Here is an 18791-nt window from a genome sequence, read left to right as displayed (position 1 = left end):
AGTTTGTCCAGCGGCACAAAGTATAATGTCAATGCAAAGAGCCTGGTGTGTCCTCTGCTGTAATCATCCAGCTTTGTTTCAGTGACTGGTACAATAGTTTTATGTTCCTTCAAGCTGAAATGTGGGCTGAAGCTGGGCACTGCTATAAGGGAATATGTGTGACTGGCATCCTAATCATATTTCAGCCTTCGGTGGTTTCTCCTTGCTGTGAATGGCACGATGGGAAAGAGCCTTTCAGACTGTGATAGTCAGAATTTGTGTGTTAAATCTAGTGGTTGTCACTGGGCATTGTAGATTTTTGAAGGGGCATGTGAGAGATCTCCATGGCACCGAGGGCCTGGATCCAGAGGCATTAGGCTTGTGGGGGATTTTAGCTCTCTTGGTAGGTGACTGTTGGTAGGACTCCGCTTATTGAGACCTGTCAGTAAGTTTTTCCACGCTAGAGGAGTTAGAATTGCTGCAGGCAACCTACAACTAAGTGTTAGCACGTCTTCAGCCTCCTCAGTCCTGTCCACCCAATGAGCTTGCCCAAGCTGTGTGTCTACCGTTTGCAGGAAGGTATGGTACTTGCCTCTTGTGCTGCTGGGGACATGGTCAGTCTTTTCAGTTACCTATAGGTGATTATCTGTTGGCGGTAACTTCCTCCTCTCCCTCAGTATCCCTGCTGCCGAGACAAACCTCTCTTGCAGCACTGCTGTGTAGAGCTCTGAAGTAAGCTTGCTGCCTTGTCTCTGACAAGGACAAGAAGTTTTCATGGAGGATTGGGAGAAGATGCAGCATATTTCACTTCTTGAATGATTCTAGATACCTATTTCTGCTTCTTGGTATTTTCAGTTAGCCCTTCCTTGTACTGGGACTGCTGACCTGTGGAAACCTGTGTGAAAGCCTGCTGTTGACTCCAGCAGGCTTCTACCCCAATGCAAGCAAAAAAACTAGTGTTTTGACTTGTGGAGTAGGAACTCCTTCAGGAAGCCATTGGGGGGGAAATAAAGCCCAATGGATTGCTCTTTTTTTGCTTTCTGTTTTTAAAAAGCCTTCTAGTGTTCTTTCCTCACGTCAGGTTGAGTCCTGAGGATCAGAAACTGTGATCATTGTTTTGGGCAATGGGCTGAGAAAGCAAATGACATTCCAGTGATGCTGAACAGTTAATCTATTCTGTGATGTGTGCCCTTTAGGCTGATGGTCCCCTTTGCTTGTGTTCTCCTGGAGTCTTGTGGATAACACCTGGGATATGAAGTAATTTATATTAATAGTCCTATTCTTCAGCTTGAGATCCAAAAATTTATTTAAAGAGGCACTACTGATACCAAATAAAAGATTCTATGCAGAGTATGAAAACAGATAAAAGTTGCTTCATGACATACAGGGTAATGAACTTCAAGAAGAATGCGTGAAGTATGAATATCCACAGCACAGGCCAGTTCCTAATGGCTTCCCTACTTCAACCTTGTTATCTGTGTATATCTCTGGGAAATATATCAGAAAGGCATATGAGTATCTTTAGGAATGGAGTACCTACAAAGTGATTAAATCTGCCAAACTCTTCTTGAACCAGGAGATGCTATGAAGGGATTCTAAGTTGCTGAGTGTTCTCTCCAGTCCACAGAGAAAACAATGCTTTCTTTTTACATGCCTGGTCCTATAAAAGACAGTGCCAAATGACTCTGTGTAAAAGCTGGTCTGTAGTCCTGCCAGTTCATATGGTACTGAAGTCTGCCTTGCAGTTCCAGTTGTTCTTTATGTTGTTTGGATTTTCCTGCAAGGAAGCAATTGAGTAAACGTAGCTTTGGTGACAAAAAGTGAACAAAGAGCCTTGCCATCAAGGTGGAGGAACTGACCACAATGTGGAACAGAAGCAGTGGGTGTGATGCTTTACCTTGTTCTTCTCCTTTACCATAAGAGATGTACTAGCACTCAATCTTACCTTATTTGGCTATCATTTCAAAAAGTTGGTTGTACTCCCTTCTACAGCCTATTTGGGACTCGGAACTGTGTGGGGAATTGGATGAACTGCAGGCATGCCTTGATGATCATCTTCTTTCAGGTTCTCGTCTGCATTATATGAATATTTGGAAGGAAAGCATTCACATCATAAACAGTTCCAGTAAATCAGCTTTTACAAAGTAAAACCAGAAGCCTGTTTGATGCAACTAGAGATAAAGAAATGCAGTATTTTGAATTCATTTGCCATACGATTGCTGCATACTTGGTCTGGATGACAGAATACTTGCCAACTCTTATCTCTCATTCTACCTTCCTCAAGACAGCTAATGGAAAAGACAACTATTGGTAAAGGGAAGCCAGAAGTTGCAGAACTGCAGCTGGGTTAAAAAACCACTGTGACTTCCAAATAGGAGGAAGGGGCAGAGAAGGCTGATTGGAGACATCTGACTACTGTGCAGTCTAGTGAAGCAAGAAACCACCAGAAGCTCAGTGTTAAAGTGGAGCTAACTGGTTTATTGCTCCTCTAACGGTTGTTTGATTGCATTGATTACAGTATGCTTCCTTAAGATTTATTGATGCATTTAAGTAAACTCGATCCCTGCTCTGGGAGTTGCAAGGTGATTCCATCACAGAAGAATATTCCATTGACAGGGACTTACAGGAGTTAGGAAACATCCCCCTCATCACACCCACATCCTCCCCCCCATTATTTCTCTCTTCTTTGCTCAGGGTTGGATGAGGCTGGGGCATTTAGTTCTGTTTGGATCACTGCTGTTCACTTAAAAATCTAAACAAAACAAATTCCTTTACTCAAAGCATAGTTGGAAGTGGGTGGACGGGCTCAGCCTGCTATTGTGATGAATTATCTCTACTAAGTTATAAGCAATTGTGTTACAGGATGGACTATTGATTTTTGTCTTGCCAGTCACTGAGCGCAGAAAAAAGTGACCAGGTGAAATGTAGATTAAATCCTGGAAAAACTGTCTGCGTTCAGTGCAGGTTGAGACTGATGAGGAGGGGTATAATAGCTTTGGCTGGAATTTTAAATACCTATTTATCAATGATTTAGGAAGAAATAGCTTCCAGTTGTTTGAGGTCCTTTCTGATTTAAAAGGGAAGTGCTGATTGCATGTATCTGCTAGTAAGCTTGGTGTTTATTTGCAGAGGCTGATGCAGCAGGGTAGGAAGTACCCTGGGGACTACCCAGCATGGAAGCAAGAAAGCAAGTGAAGAGGCTCAGGGAGTGGGACAGTAGAGATTACAGGTTCTCAACATCTGTGTGGGTTAAAACTTTGCCCTGAGAGAGGGCTAAGCCAGGGAGTATGAGAACTGGGAAGTGGGCATGCTGACTAACGTATGGAGCAGAAGCTATGCTGTTCACGGGGCTAAGAAAGTAGGCTAGTGTAGTGCTGTTCCTGTTAGCTTGGATGTGTGGCGCTTTTTTTTTTTAAGCTATCCATTGTCTCTACTTGTAGCTGCCTGTTAAATATATAGACACAGCATTCATGTCGAGATTATTCCAGCAACCATCTTGAACATACCAAATGAACGTGGCCTGTTGCCCTGTTAGAGTATGTACCCCATGGTCCAGCACTGATTTCCTCCCTACTTTAAGTCTGTGGATATTTGAGATTATAATCAAATTTTTCATAGGAAGAACAACGGGGAAAACTAACACAGACTTTGATAGCCCAATACATTCCTTTATTAACATTGTCTCATATTGTTGTGTTAACCAGGCTGGATCTTGTGTTCCTGTAATCTCCTATATCATTTTGGAAAAGAAAGCATTGGTGAAACAATGCCTGCCCAGTAAAGCTATGTCAGTCAGGAATTACAACTCTTGGATCAGCAGCAATGTGTTGGTAAAAGCCCATCCTGTAGCCTTGGCCTCTGACAACCTGACAGGGAATAGCTAATAAATGTAGAAAGTATTTAATTCTGAACTTGGGGTAACACACAGGGAGATGTCTGTCTTTAGTACATTAGCTTGGTCTGAATGTGAAGAAGACCAATATAAAGAAGCTATAGTCTGAAGTAAGAGAGTAATGAAGCAGCACGCAGACTCAAGTGGAGTCTTTAAGTAGAACAGGATCTTGTCCGTATTTTAGTACTTTGGTATAATCATGGAGAATTTTGCTAGTGGACAACCACATGATCTCTAGAGAATCATTATCTGGGAGATGGGCTTCTGTTACAGGCTTGCACATAGCTGAAGTGACCTTTGTGAGTAGTTACTGTTCTGCCTGGTGCCTCTCTGACCTCTCCCTGGCTGGAGACATCAGCTGAAATCTTTCTCGAAACTGCATTAGGCCGCCCTGGCAGGCTTCAGTCCTTAGGGAGCGGCTGGGAAACACCGATTCTTAGTCCTTTCCCAGTCAGGTGACTCTACCAAGGGTGTGAGCACAGCAATAAGATAAATATCTCTAAAAGAAGTTTTGGAGGATCTTCATGTTATTTGGCATCCTCCCTAGCTGTAGAGAAGAACTGGCCCTTCTTCAGAAAGGTGAGTACACCTGTAAATATCTGTCCTCCTATATAATGGCAGTGGGGAGCACGTTTCTGGGCATCATTGCAGTCACTGGTTCAGAGCTATTGGATGTGCACCTGCAGAGATGATGAGGCTAGAAAGGATACCCTGTCCCACGCCCCGTTTCATCCTCTCCATCAGGGACCTTCCTAGCACTGCTGTGCCAGCAGCAATCCAGTTCATTACACTGCTGGAGTCATGTGGAACCTCCTGGCTCTAGCTCTCTAGTTCCATTCTGACAACAAGTTAACAAAAAAAAAAAAGGGTTTTCATATCTGTCATTCTGTAAGGGGAGGGGGTTGTCACCTTTTGTGTATTTGGATTGTTCAGATTGAAATGTTCGTCTGGAACCTACACTAGAAGTGCCCTGGAGTGAAAACAATACCTTCACCGCTGCCTGCTATACAGGAAAGTGACTCTCTGGGAATCAAACAAATTGGTTGCAGAAATCTCACATTGCTGCCTTGAGGTGTTTGTTGTCTTGAGGTGGAAATCAGTTAGTAGCAGCCCACTCCTGATTAAAACTTGTTTAGCTTGGCTTTAACACCGATATAGAAATTGGTCCCTAATAAAAATGTGCCTCCACCAAAGCCCCAGTTACTATTACTAGATAAATATAACTCAACTTGTTCCTACATGTGTCTGCATCCAGGATTTGCTGTTGCACTTGGGAAAGGGGAGAGGAGTTGTGCAGAAGGCCTTTGTCTGGCGCAGCATACAGGCTCTCTTTCTGTGGATGAGTTTCTGCAGGGCTGCATGCACCAGCCCTTTGAGCATTTGTAGAGTTCAGAGGCTTACTCTTGGCAAACTTAGGAAAACAGTTGCTCACAAGGAGTCTTAGGAGGCAGTCGAGCAGTGTAAATAAATGATGCCTTAGGCATTTGGAGGCTGGAAGTATTGGAGCGCAGTGTAGAGGGAAGAGGATCTCTGTGGCTTACCTGCCTTAGGGGAAGGTTTCTGAAGTGGAGAAGAGTGACTATTACTATTGGGTTTAGAAGTTTTACTTGTGGATCAGGACCCTGTTGTACTCATGTTGTGCAAACACAAAACCAAAAGACATACCTTGTAGTGTGTTGCCAGATGCACATGTTTTGAAAGGTAAGGTTTTAGCCTGACCCCTTGGTCTGTGGGCAGGGATCTGTGGTCTGAGATGTGTGACTGACTGGAGCAGGGGGCAGATTAACATCATGATTAAAGGTGAAAACAGCTCTGCCATGACAAGCCCTCTGGCATTTCCCTGAGTGGAGCTCAGTACCAGTGAGGCATTCATAAGCCATTCTACCTTTCTGCAGCTAAAGACCAAGAGCCATTTTTTGATGACTTAGTAGGGAGTTAATAGCAGGTGTGGCCTAATAACTATGTTGGTCATAAGTGAGAGCAGGTATTTAGGGGAAGGAGGGACGTACCATTTTTAATGCTACTAGCAGAAAGGGTTGTAGCTCTGCAGAAATCTCATTTGCATGGTTCAGTTTGTGTACCTGATGTTGCTGGCTGTAGTGGTGTCTGTAGTGTCCTTGTCCATAATCCTGCAGAGGTGTGATGTGAATAGAGATGTAGTTACTCTCTCCCTCCTTTTTCAGAGAGCTTGCCGTGCAGGAGCTGCAGTGAGGTCTCAAGTAGCTCTTAACTCTGATAGCTGAAAGAGGAAGGTGGGAAGGTGGGGATGAACATTCCTTTGCCCTGCAAATATGATTTGCTAGATAGCCTCCTCTTAGCAGAGGTGGCATTGGCATCAGAAAGAGTCTTGTACGTAGTGCTATAACTCTATCTGACCCATTATAACTCCAGCTATGTTACTTAGAGTATACAGGCTCTGCCAGCCCTCCTGAATCATGTGGTGGCTCTTGCTCTATCAGGCTGACCACAAGGTAGCCCCGTCATCTCTACTTTGCTGTAAAACAACCTCCAGGCTTTTGCATGTATAACTCATGTATTTGCTTTTCCTGGAAAACTTGGGTTTTCCCTGATCTCAAGCTCTCGGTGGCTTACGACACGTGCAGTGTTTTGGGAATAACTAGGCATGAGGGGGTGGAATGGCAATCTATTTGCTCTTCCAGGGCTCTGGGTGACAGCAGCAGCAGCTGTTCTTCAGCCCCTGTGTGCAGCACTAAGTACCTTCCCTATGTCTGCATGCAGATCCAATTTGATCTGCTGACTGACATGGGCTCATGGAGTATGTAAAGTCCGGAAAAAGCCTGGCAGAGAAGGGTCCTCCTTCTTTGACCTTTTTGCTTCTACCAGGCTAGATTTTTCTGGACTTCTACAGAGTCTGCACAATTGCTATGGAAATATGTATTCGACTGGCTGCTACTCAGGTCATGGAGATTAGCTTGTAGAAATATTATACTGATGTATTATATTCTTCCACCTAGCTACCATGCTGACTACATTATAGCCTTAAGCTGTGGGATACTTTGCTACATGATATTGTGGATGCTGAAAATTTGTGTGGATTCAAAAGCAGATTGGAGAAATTAATGGAAGTCCATTGAGCGCCACATCCAGCTCAGGAAGTTCCTGTCAACAAATGGTTAGAGGCTTGGAGAGCGTGCAGGGAGGCATCATGTATGCGTGTTCCACCCTCAAAGCGAGGGAAGGTATCTGCTTTTGGCTGCTGTCTACAGAGGCTATGAGGACCCTTAGTCTGATCCAGCACAGCTACTATTTTATTTTAGAGGCTGTTGATCTTGGTGGTAGTAAATCAAGTTATTTGGGTTTGTAACTCCTCAGAAAATAAGTAGGTATGGCTCAAATTTAACATGAAAATTGCAAAAATAATGGATTTGGGTTTCATTTTGGTGTTGGGTTTTTTGTCTTAGTTTGATTTTTTGCTTGACTCAAATGAGTCAAGCACACTCTAACACACAACAGTTTTCCACATTTTGCCCCCAAATTCTAGCACTATGTAGTCAGCTGGAATTGGAAACCAGAGATGGAAGGCATGTTTGTGATTCATTGCTTCCTGATAAAGTGGGGATGGGGGTGTGGGGTGGGGTGGAAAAAGTGATACAGCCTTCATGTGTCATATCTAATTGATCTGTATCTTAATCAGGAGAAAGAAAGGAAGGATCTGGGGCAGATTTAAGTATATTTTTACATAACTATTCATGAAGTTTTTTTTAATCTTAGCAGTTTCAGGAATGTGTAGTCTGCTTTTACTAGGGACCACTGGGAAGTCTTAGAAGGCTTATGATGAGCTATAACTTTTTAACCAAGAGTTGTCCCAACTCTTTCCCCCCACCCCTTTTTCACCAAAGGTCCCTGGTCTGTTTGCAATAACCCAGTCCGCTTTCCTTTCCTGCCTTCTCTTTTCCTACCTGCTTTTACTCCTTCTACAAAATTGTCTTTATCTCACTAAAAATCCCACTTCCTCCAGGTTTTGTAGTTTCTGCTCTGGCTGTATTAACTCTCAGTTGCCCTAATCTTCCAGCCTCAGCTGAGTGGATATTAGTGACTGAGCAGAAGGGTTTTTTGCTTGTTTGTCTTTTAAACAGACTTTTGACATTGAAGTAAATCTTCAGGGAAGTGAATGTGAGGTAAACAAAAATGCCTCTTTCTGCCCTCGCTTCCCTTAGCCTCTGCAGGCCTTTTACTTCCCTTTCCTCTGTGGAAAGTTGATGAGTTACCTATACCATAATAGCAAAATAAAGTATTTCTGAGAATGTGATGGGGACAGCTTACAGAACCAAGGGACAAAAAGCTCTGCTGGTAGAGCGCCACATCCTACCAGGGCAGTGCTAGGTGCTCTGCTACTAAAAGGACTTGAGGCCTCCAGACCAGAATATGCGTTCTTGTGAGTTTTTTATTTTTTAAATGTAGAGTTATCAAGTCCTTTGTTTTGTATATAAATCCTCTTCATCTTTAGTAAAAAAAGACTGGACAAAGTGTATGTGTGTATCTTTCCCTTTTTCTCCCAAAGCCAGCTATGCATAAAAGTGTGGGCAGCAGTGCACGGAGGCAGTGGGGTTTGCTAAACTGGACACTGTACAGTGAGGGGGGACCAGGCCCCATGTACGGTGCCTGAGGAACATGCTTATTTTAGGCGCCTCTGGCCTGAGCTGTTCTCTTTGCTCAGCTGTTGTGATGCTACCTTTCCCACGCAGTGCTGTCATGCTGCCCCAATGTTTCTATTTTCACCCTCTCTGGGGCTAGATCTTGTGACACAGGGATTTGGGATCTCTCCTACGTGCTGGAACGTGGCATCTTGGGGAGGCACAGTGGCTGCAGCTGCTGTATTAGAGGGTGCCCCTCCTAGTAGCTGGCAGAAGGGGCACACCCCTGGGATTGCGATGCATCAGAACAGGCAGCATCCCCACAAAGCAGCGTCAGTGTCTAACTGTGCCCATCTCTGTCTCCTTCAGTCTTTTTCACGGAGTTTGAAGAGCTCAGGACATACTTGCCAGCTGGCCACTGCTCCCCTGCGGCATCTCACTTTCAGCTTTCAGGTATGTAGTTACTGGAGACAAGAGTAGAATTCCTTGCCCTGGAGGCACAAGATAGCTTTGTAGCCTGCTGACAAATGGTGGGGAGGGAGGACAGGAACAGCTGGTGGCATGGGTGGAAGTGTTCTTCAGGTTTCAAGGTTTGTGCACCTGAGTGTCATGTCCCATTTAACAACTTGCTTCTGTGACTGGAATTCAGTACTTTCACTCTTCTGGAGAAACCCAGAGGAATAGCATTAATGTATTCCTGACACTCTCCATGGGATGAGACTTGGGCAAACAGAGCGAAACTGTTTCCAGAAGAAACGTAGGAAATGCCTGCAGTCTGTGTTGGGGTGCTTCACAGTGTGGCTCATGCCACCGAGAAGGGTTTGGAGGAGGTGGGATATGTGAACTCTTAGCAGAGATCAGGTCGTGTGCTCTGTGGGCTGGCAGAATGAGCAGATACCTCTCTGGGGTGTGAGGGAGGCTTTTTATAACGAGGAATGTGCAAGAGGAGAAGTGGCAGCAAAGGACGTCTATGCTGCATTAACCCAGGGTTGCCTAGAATGGAGTAGGTTTGCGTGCGAGTGACTGGGCTTGGGCCTTTTTCTATTACTCCCTCTCATTCCTGAACAAGAGCAACCCTGAACTTCTCCCCAAGGAACTCCTAGTGTCACACCATGTCAGGAACAAGCTGGCAGCACAGACTAGCACAGGGGAATGGGCAAAAGTCCTGAGACAACAGAGGATGAGACAAACCTTTTACCTTCTAGCCTAGATTTTGAGTTGTGATGCAGTGATAGTTGAGCATAATGAAAACACCAGCTCTACAGCAATGTTTCTAGGGAAGCAGTGCTGCTGGGTAACCGGCATGTGTGCTGCAGTGCCATGTGGCTGGGTATGCCACAGCGTGTTTCTGTAGTTCTGCTCAAGCCCGGCTCAGCTGGTGGGCAGCTTGTAGGGTTCCTCCCTATTCAAGACATGCCTGCCTGCTGACTGCTCAGCCTTGTTTTCTCCAGTCAGTTGTTGTAATCCCATAATCCTGAGTCATACTGGGAAGCTGGAGTCATCTCCATTGACAGAAAACTTGTTTAAAGTCTTTCAAGGCAGATTTCAAGTAGCTTTAGCTACCTCAGTTTCTATAGCTTTTGCTACAGTCTTGAGAGCCTTGGTTAAGAAGGCAATCTCTGCAGAGATGGCTGGTGCTGCTGAAGGGTGTTGGATTCACTAGCATCTCCAATATCTGTACAGCTGAGGTTTGGCAAGATTGTCTTCTACAACATCCTTTCCCAAGGTGCTACAGGCCTGCCAAGGAGGCCATCTGCAGGGAGAGAGTGGGCAGGTTCAGTCCTGGGCATGTCTGTGGGATCTAGCCATCTGCTACTGGAGGGGCACTGATGGCAGTACTCGCCTGCAGGGCAATAAGTTGGGCTCCTCTAGCTCCAGGAGTCATGGAGAACGTGCTCTCTGCAAAGGCTCAGCCAGTGCTATGTTAGAAATCCCTTTTTTCTCTTCCCAGCTTAACTGAAATCTGCAAAAATTCTCTGCTGCAAGAAAACAGGGGTGATGTCATCAGAAGATGATGCTGGCGGGGAGGCTCCTGGGGGCAGTTTCTGGGAGGTAAGGAAGGATAATCGGAGTTTGAGGGAGGTAGGAATGTCTTACCTCCCAGTTGTGGAATTAGGGGATTGACTTTCAGGTTCCTGGGTGACATGTTGCTCTTGGGGAGTGGAAGGGAGGAACTGTGGGGAGGTTCAGTAACACAACTGTGTGTTACTACAGGGAGGAGGTGACCCTTCCCTCCACAGATGCTGTGGAGTGAGAGTTCCTTGTTCAGCTGACACTGATCTGAGCTGTGAGAGGCAAGCAAAGCATCTCAGCTTCTTTCCTCAACTTCTGTGCCTGCCTGAGAGAGTGTCAGAGGAGGGTCTAAGCCCAGCTGCTGCCTTCAGAAGGACCTGTGCTCCCTCCCCATGCAGTAATTGACCTGCTGCTGTCTGCTCTGAAAGAACATGAAAGTCAGTACAGTATAAATGATGATGTTGTGTGAAATTTTAGGCTGGAAACTACAGGCGGACAGTGAAGCGTGTGGATGATGGGTACCGGCTCTGCAATGACTTAATCTCCTGCTTCCAGGAGCGAGCCAAGATAGAGAAGAACTATGCCCAGCAGCTAACAGAATGGTCCCGTAAGTGGAGGACCAATGTGGAGAAAGGTAAAGTTGGCAGGTTGGACTGGGAACAGGATGTGATCATGGCACTTTCTTCCTTGAGTGCTCTCTCTCTTATTGAGGTGATGCTGTTTCTTTGGGGGATAGGCTTCCCTTCTCTAGAAAGGGTGTGACTTTCTTGGATGTCTTTTGTGTTGTGGGGTTTTTTTTGTATGTGTGGGGTTTTTTTGTAGCCAGTTCTCTCACTCACTTGGAGAGCTGTTCTGTGCATTGTCAGGTGTTTGATTAAAAAAACAAGTATTTGTTTAGTTTGGCAAGTCCTTGGGCAGTCCAAGTCTTAAATCAAGCTGCAGATCTCCCCTTTTAAGGATGGTTTGGCTGTCCCTCTTTCTCCTCCAGTCAGAGAATAACTACTAATGCTGTGATTTACTGGCAGTGGGCTCAAACTGATAGCGTCTCACAAAGTAATGGGAAACACTGGGACAGATGCCCTGAAGGACCTACTGGTCTGTGAAGCAGAAACTTAGCTTCAGTCATGAACTAGTGGTGTTGTCTGTCCTGAAGCTCAGGCCAGATCTGTCAACAGAGTTTTCTACAGAAACCTTCTCCTAGCAGGCACCATCTGGGACAGCTAAGGCTGCCCAAAAGGAATGCCTGTTTCAGCCAGCTCTAACAGCCAGTCTAGATGCTGCCTGTTGGGTCTGTGTGGAGACCAGTCAATGCTGACTTGTGTGATAGGAGAGAGTTAAGGAATTGACTCCATACCGATAGATGTGTGTAGGAGGAAAAGAATCTGCGTTCCTTTCTGTGGGCAGGAGGTGTAAGACCCACTCTGGTGCTTGTTCCTGCAGGTCCGCAATATGGTACTCTGGAGAAGGCCTGGCATGCCTTCCTGACAGCTGCAGACAAACTGAGTGAAATTCACTTAGCTGTCCGGAACCACCTGGCTGGTGAAGACTCAGATAAGATCAAGGCCTGGCAGAAGGAGGCCTACCACAAGCAGATGATTGGAGGCTTCAAGGAGACAAAGGAGGCAGAAGATGGGTTCCGCAAGGCCCAGAAACCCTGGGTGAAGAAGATGAAAGACGTGAGCAAAGTGTGAAATGGGGAAGGAGGGATAAGGGCAGTTGAGCTGGCTGCCTGATTATGAGACACTGGGCTAAATGAACTGGGTTTAGCCAGAGTAGCAGAGAATGCCAGAGAGGGAGGGATGTCTTGATGGCCTCTAGGTTTTGGTGGTTTTGTAGCTTCCTTCCCATGTGGGAAGACTTTGGTAACAGGCTCTGTATTCCTGCACAGAAGGTGAGCATTGAAAGAGATCATTTGGAGGTACCTCTTCCCTTTGGAGCATGGTTTACTAAATGCCAAATTTGCATTCCTATTAGGTTGTGCCAAAACAATTGCTGCTGACTGTAACAAATGTTAATATGCCCTCTCTGAGTAATGGAGGATCAATGTGGTCAGGATGATGGCTTTCTCTGCATCCTTCTCCTACAGGTGGAGACTTCGAAGAAAAACTATCATGCAGCCCGGAAGGAGGAGAAAACAGCCCATACAAGGGAGAACCATGCCAAGGCAGACTCATCTGTCTCTCAGGAACAGCTGCGCAAGTTGCAGGAGCGTGTAGATAAGTGCACTCAGGAGGCTGAGAAGGTGAGTGTGAGAAGGATGTGGGTCACAAGGATATTCCTCTCAAGGAAAAAGCACTGGTTGTGAATGTCACTCCGTGAAATGGCTCCTGCTGAAGCCTGTGAGGAAGTGTGAGATCCCATTGTCTGAGGTTTTAGCAAGTTAGACTGAGACTTCAGCAACTAAGATTAAGGTATCTATCTTTGGTGTTGGGTAAGATCTAATTTATAAGTAAGTAAAAAAAAAAAAAGGGGGGGGGGGAGGCGGATTTGGTACAGAGGGTTGGAGCTGCAGAGCTGAAGACTTGGCTACCCAAAGTGACTGGTTTGCCTGCCCACAAGAGTGAAAGTGCAGAAGGTTCTCTGTGGAAGAGGGTGGCAAGGAAGAACAAGGAACTTGCAAGACTATAAGGAGAACAGTGGACTGGGATACCAGCTGTGGGATTTCTTCTATGCTGTATTTGTTCAGGAGTGCAGGGGGAAAAAACTTGTCAGTCCCAAGCCAGAGCAGAGGGAGTGTCACTGGTTTGACATCAAGGCAACACATCTCACTATTGCTGTCCTCTTGGGTTGATACAGTGCAAGGATCAATATGAGAAAATGCTGGAAGAGCTAAACCGCTACAATCCCCGCTACATGGAGGACATGGAGCAAGTGTTTGAGGGCTGTCAGGAAGCAGAGCGCAAGCGATTGTGCTTCTTTAAGGAGATGTTCCTGAATCTGCACCAGCATCTCAACCTCTCCACCACTGAAAGGTACCAGCCCTGACGCAGGAGGGATGTCTGCCAGCCTGGGGTGCTCTGGGCTCTGGTGCCAATTCTGATGTCTGAAAGGGAGCTACCTGCTTACATCAGGCTGATCTTGCTCCTTCCCCTTCCAAGGGTGTCTGAGAACTGGCATTTAGTCCCTTTAGACTGATCAGTGCTCATGTCATCTTGAATAGTGCCAGGCTCCCCAGAGAGGATTCTTTCTGCCTCTGAACCTTTCCTCTTCCAGTACTGTCCTGTGGGTGTGTTTCTATTCCGTGAAATGCCTCCATGTTGCTACATGTAATCCCAGTCTGAGGAATGCGGCTCTGTTGCCTTCTGGCTATTATACCCATTCTGCCCCGAGTAGAGAGACCTTTTGTGAGATAATGATAACCATAAGACCACAAGTTGCCCTTAAGTAGGGGTTACACCAGGGAAATGGGTGCAGCCAAAAATCTTCTCTGCTCCTTAAAAGGTGGAGGCAACAAATCTGAGCCACCTCCCTGTCTGTGGGCAAGAATGTGCCAGGCTCTTTCAGTGCTTATTTGATGAGCTGTGCAGAGAGCTGGCAGACACTAGCGATGGCCACACCAAAAAAGCCTGTCCCATTTGCCAGGCTGACCCTTCTGTAAGGGTGGCTCTGTTTTCCTAGGGCTGAACAGGTGCTGCTCTAGCATCCTTAATCCTGTGGGACTTTGGATGCTATGTAATTGTGCATGAAGTTACACTTTTCCTTCCTACTTGGTTTTTGGGGAACTGCTGAGGGACTTGGTTACTGATGGTTCTGTCTGTTCCTGGCCATAGCTTTCATGCATTGTATCGAGATCTCTACCAAATCATTATGGCTGCAGACAACCAGGAGGACCTGAAGTGGTGGCGCAACACTCACGGACCAGGCATGGCAATGAATTGGCCTCAGTTTGAGGTGATGTAGCATTTTAAAGTGTGTTACTACTATTTCCAAACATCTAGCTGCTTTACTGAAATTGGTGGATTGCTAGTTTCATGTTGGAAAGACCATGTCTTTGCTCAGCAGGCTCAGGATGTTAGGCTCTTCTAAAAGTGTTTGTTGTGTTGTAAGCTCTTTTGGTGCCCAAAGGGACACGTGCAACCCTACCAAACTGCAAATACTCCAGCCATCCAGCTGCAAGGTCAAAGAACAGAAGTTGGTGCTCAGGGCCTTGGGACAAGGTCCTGTTATAATCTTCCCACAGCCCCACTTGTTGCACCTTGGGATTCAACAGGAGTGAGCCTGCTACACCAGCAAGGCCATTTGGCTGACAAGCCCACCCACAACTGAAGTGTGACTTGGTGTTCTGTCCTCCTGTATTGGCCAGAAACAAAAGCCCTGTGCATCTTATCTGAGTGCCTTGATGGTGTATTGCTTTTCCCTGAACAGGAATGGTCCCTCGAAACACAACGGCCAATCACCAAGAAGGAGAAGAGTGGCAAGATGGCTGATGATGTCACGCTGACCAGCATTTTGCCTACACGGGATGGTGTTGTCTCTCAGACTCCTCTGCAGACAAAGCGAAGGTAAGGGCTGAAGTCTGGGATACATCAGGTTAGGAAAAGTACAGTCCCACCTAGCGTCATGAATGAGTTGGATTGATAGGATTGATCTCTTCCTTAACTTCCTGTTTCTTGCCCATGGCCTTGCTCATTCATGCCAGTCTGGAAATGACAGGGTAGAAAAGGGGGTTTTGGGTAGCACGCTTTTTTGATCTAGTACATACTGCCTCACAAGGCGCCTTCCTTGTAAAGATTCTTCTAGTGATGAGATCTGGCCTCATGAGACTAATGCTGTGTGAGATTCTGGCATGCATTTCCCCAGTTCTTCCTTCCAGACAGGGTGAGGAGAGTTGGGAACTGGCAGCTTTGGCAGTTAGCTGTACTGTTTCCTAAATGCAGGCATCAGGCTTTTTTTTGCTGTTGGGGGGGGTGGTGCTGGTTTGTTGGGTTTTTTGTTTTTTTCTGGCATGGTGCTGAGTACTGAGTACTACACCTGACAATTCAGTATAGCTGCTTCCCTTGCCAGGAAGCAACCTCAAGAATAGGAAGAGGCTGAAGACACTCATGTCCTACAGTTCTAATAGCCATCCTGGTTTAAAAGCTGAACTCTGGCCTAAGTAAACTGGGCAGAAAAGAATGGGGATATAGAGATGTCTCAAGGCCACTACTGTATTTCACAGTCTATTGGATTCAGGGTCCCTGTTTGCCAATCTACAGGTTTTCCTATCGAGAGGAGCAGAACAGCCTCTTCTATGACAGACTGAGGGCACCCACCTATGTGAAGTTAGTATGGAATGTAGCCTCTTCAGGGGTTTTTGGGTTCCAGGTGCCTGTCCTCTGCTGCTCTTCCCCTCTGCTCTTGTTCGTGACTTGGGAAAACAGCATTCCAGACATGTCTCTTCGGGATGGGAGACATGGCTTTTTCTGTCAGTCTTATTCTTGAATGGAATAACTCTGGACATAGCTGGGATCTCCAGCCTTCCTTGTGTGAGAGGGTCTGCTAGAGTAGGATGAGGTCATGATGAGTGTGCATGTGTGAAAATACTTTGAGAATTAGTTACCCTTCTGGCCCCCAGGGCTCTAATGCTGGGATGCTTTCAGCCAAATGTAGCCTTTCCTGGTACCTCTCCTCCCTGTTCACCCTCACTTGGCTGTTGGGCCTCTTGCACCTCGTTCTATAGCATAGCAGTCTTGGGGGCAGTCAGGGTGGTGCATGATTCAGGAGGAGGTGAGTGAGAGATGAGTCTCCTAACAACCATCTTGTCCCCTCTCTCCTTCCACATACAAAGCGGAGGGAAGGAAGACATTTCAGAGTGGTCAGATGAGGACACTCCCAAGAAGTGCCTGGATGCCAACGGGCACGAGGAGGACATAAAGGTACCAGGTGTACGGGTACGAGCGCTGTATGATTACACAGGACAGGAGGCTGATGAACTGAGCTTTAAAGCAGGTACAGAAGCACTAATCTCTTACTAACCTTTTGCTGTCCCCACTGGGGCTGACTGAATGATTGAAACACTCTTTAAGAACTGGATGTCCCCCTGAAAACTGATACTTACTCTTCTTCCCCTGGCCTGACCTATTGCCAGCTCCTCTGAGGTGGATGATACACTGGACAGTCCAACCTGTTCTAGACTAAGACAGTGAGGCCACATAAAAAGAGACTGCCTAGGCCTTGGTCACAGCGTAGGCAGAACAGACCCCAAGTGGTAAAACAGATCCTTCCTGCCTCCTCTTAAGGCATTCATTCTGTACTGTATCTTCAGACTTTATTAAATGCTTCTCCCTTGTGCCTTTGATACAAAAATTATATAGGTTGTCTGGATTGTCCTTTGAAGTAACCAAAAGATAGATAATTTGGGAGAAAGGTCGGCTGACTGACATGCACTACTGAAGGCAGAGTTCAGCTGGCAAAAAACAGCTATGCAAACTGTTGCTCAAAATGGGTATCTTGAGCGTGGAGATCTTGGCTTCCAGCAGAGGATTGAGTGAGAGAGAATGCTGGAGCAAACAGACCCTTCCCCTTTTCTTCCTTCAGTTAAATTTAGTTTGCATGTGCCATCTTCTCCAACTCCAATAGGACATTTGGATCTTGAGAGTGTCTCCAATCTAGTATCTCTGTGCTATACCTCTCCAAAATATACCCCTTTTTAAAAGGCACTGAAGTCCTTCAGTAGCAGGGGCTTGTGCCTGAGGCCAATATCTATGCTGCAGTGTTATCATACTAGTAAACTTCCTAACATTAACTTGTTGCTTTAAAATAGCTTACAATATGGGTGCTCTAGAACTTGACTCTTTGCTCTCTCTTTCCACCCAGCACATGTAATGAGGCATGACTGGTTAGCTTTAGTCATCCCCTTTTTGAATCTGCTGAGAAGCATGCACCAGGAGGGCTTAAGCTTAACAGCAGATGACTTTCTTTCTGAGCCTCTGCCAGTGTGGGATGTACTTACTGATGCAGTCAGTCCTCCCTCTCTGGTAGAAGTATGACCTTCTACTGGTGGAGAAGACGACCTTTCTGCCCTTTCCCAAAGTAGATGTGGGAAGGTTAAAAGCCTTTCCTGGTCATAGTCTGAGAAATGAGTTGATTCCATGCCTTGCTGGCCAAACCAGACACTCCATCATGCAGTAGTCATTTTGGGTCCTAACAGTCAGAGCTTAGCAGCCTCTTGCATTTCCTTACCACCTGCTATAGAGGAGCCTAAAGAAATCTCTTAAATCCTTCTGATCTCTCTGGCTTGTAAGGATGTTCCTCTGGGGGGAGGAAAGCAGGCAGAAATACAGGGCACAAAAATATTTCTGATGTTGAAGAGCAAAAGTGAAGGTTTGTTTAAGTTCCTTGGCCTAGGGGATGGTACTGAGTATAGATACTGAAGAGGTCAGTAACTGTGGCTTTGATTAAAGTGCAGTATGATATAGAGTGTGATAAGGGTGGGGGGAAAGTGTGGTGATTAAGACCAATAGGTCTTGCTCTTCTGAGGGGTGGGGGGGGAGAAATGCCATGCTGCCTTTCCCAAGGCTGCTTCCTAATGACTGTTTTTGCTTTTAGGTGAAGAACTGATGAAGATTAGTGAGGAAGATGAGCAGGGCTGGTGCAAGGGCCGACTTCTCACTGGCCAAGTTGGACTCTATCCTGCTAACTATGTTGAGAACGTTGGATCGTGATTCCTGCTGCCCTGCTAATGTCTCATAGCCATACCAGCATCCCCTGCAGAGGTCACTGGGTCACTGCTGGCCCTGATCCACCTTTGCAGTATATCCAGCAACGTATGGACTTTGAGGGCATGTATTCCATGTAACTAATGCTTCATTTTAAACACCTAGACCTGTAGGGATTTTCTAATAAATAAACAAGGATGAGTAAAGACTTCTCTGAATGTGAGCACTATAGGAGCGTAGGAATGCAGAAGAGAATGGATCCTCTTGACTTGTACTTAGTGAAGCAGAAAAAGGAGACTTCCTTGGCTTGAATGCAGATGTGTCCATAGGGTGGTGGGGTCTGCCCTGCCCCCAAGCTTCCTGTTCAAGGAACTTTGGATGTGCAGGGCAATAGGGAACTTTGAGTATTGCTTCCCCTTTTTTGGCTTAATCAAGCTGACTGACAGAAAACTATTTATTCTCCCATATCTTTCAGAAGTCTTCAGTATCCTTCACCTGCAGGTTTGTTGGCTTCCCTGGTAAGGAAGGTGGTATAAGCGATACAGCTGCAACAACCTGGATGTCCCCTCCCACTGCCCTCAGATTTATTGGGATAACACCAGGAATTTAATGATAGTATAGCTTGGGGACAGGAGAAAGAAGCCTCTATCTTGCATGATATGGCTGTTCAGGCTA

The 18791-nt window shown here is 46.1% G+C and overlaps 1 protein-coding gene across 1 annotated transcript; it reads left to right on the top strand.

Annotated features, from left to right (window-relative positions):
* Positions 1–10464: 10464 nt before the first annotated feature.
* PACSIN3 (protein kinase C and casein kinase substrate in neurons 3) lies at positions 10465–18122 on the top strand (the record flags this gene model as incomplete). The annotated part of the gene is made up of 10 exons (XM_082001022.1): positions 10465–10518; positions 10957–11113; positions 11920–12155; positions 12566–12721; positions 13276–13451; positions 14250–14370; positions 14845–14981; positions 15675–15740; positions 16247–16407; positions 18007–18122. 10 exons carry the CDS (start codon positions 10465–10467, stop codon positions 18120–18122), a joined length of 1380 nt encoding a protein of 459 aa, XP_081857148.1.
* Positions 18123–18791: the final 669 nt, after the last annotated feature.

This window comes from Phaethon aethereus (assembly GCF_964289735.1).
Source record: "Phaethon aethereus genome assembly, chromosome: 5".
NCBI classification, from domain to species: domain Eukaryota; kingdom Metazoa; phylum Chordata; class Aves; order Phaethontiformes; family Phaethontidae; genus Phaethon; species Phaethon aethereus.
The sequence above is the reverse complement of the archived record's forward strand: the minus strand, read 5'-3'. Positions and strand labels throughout refer to the sequence as shown.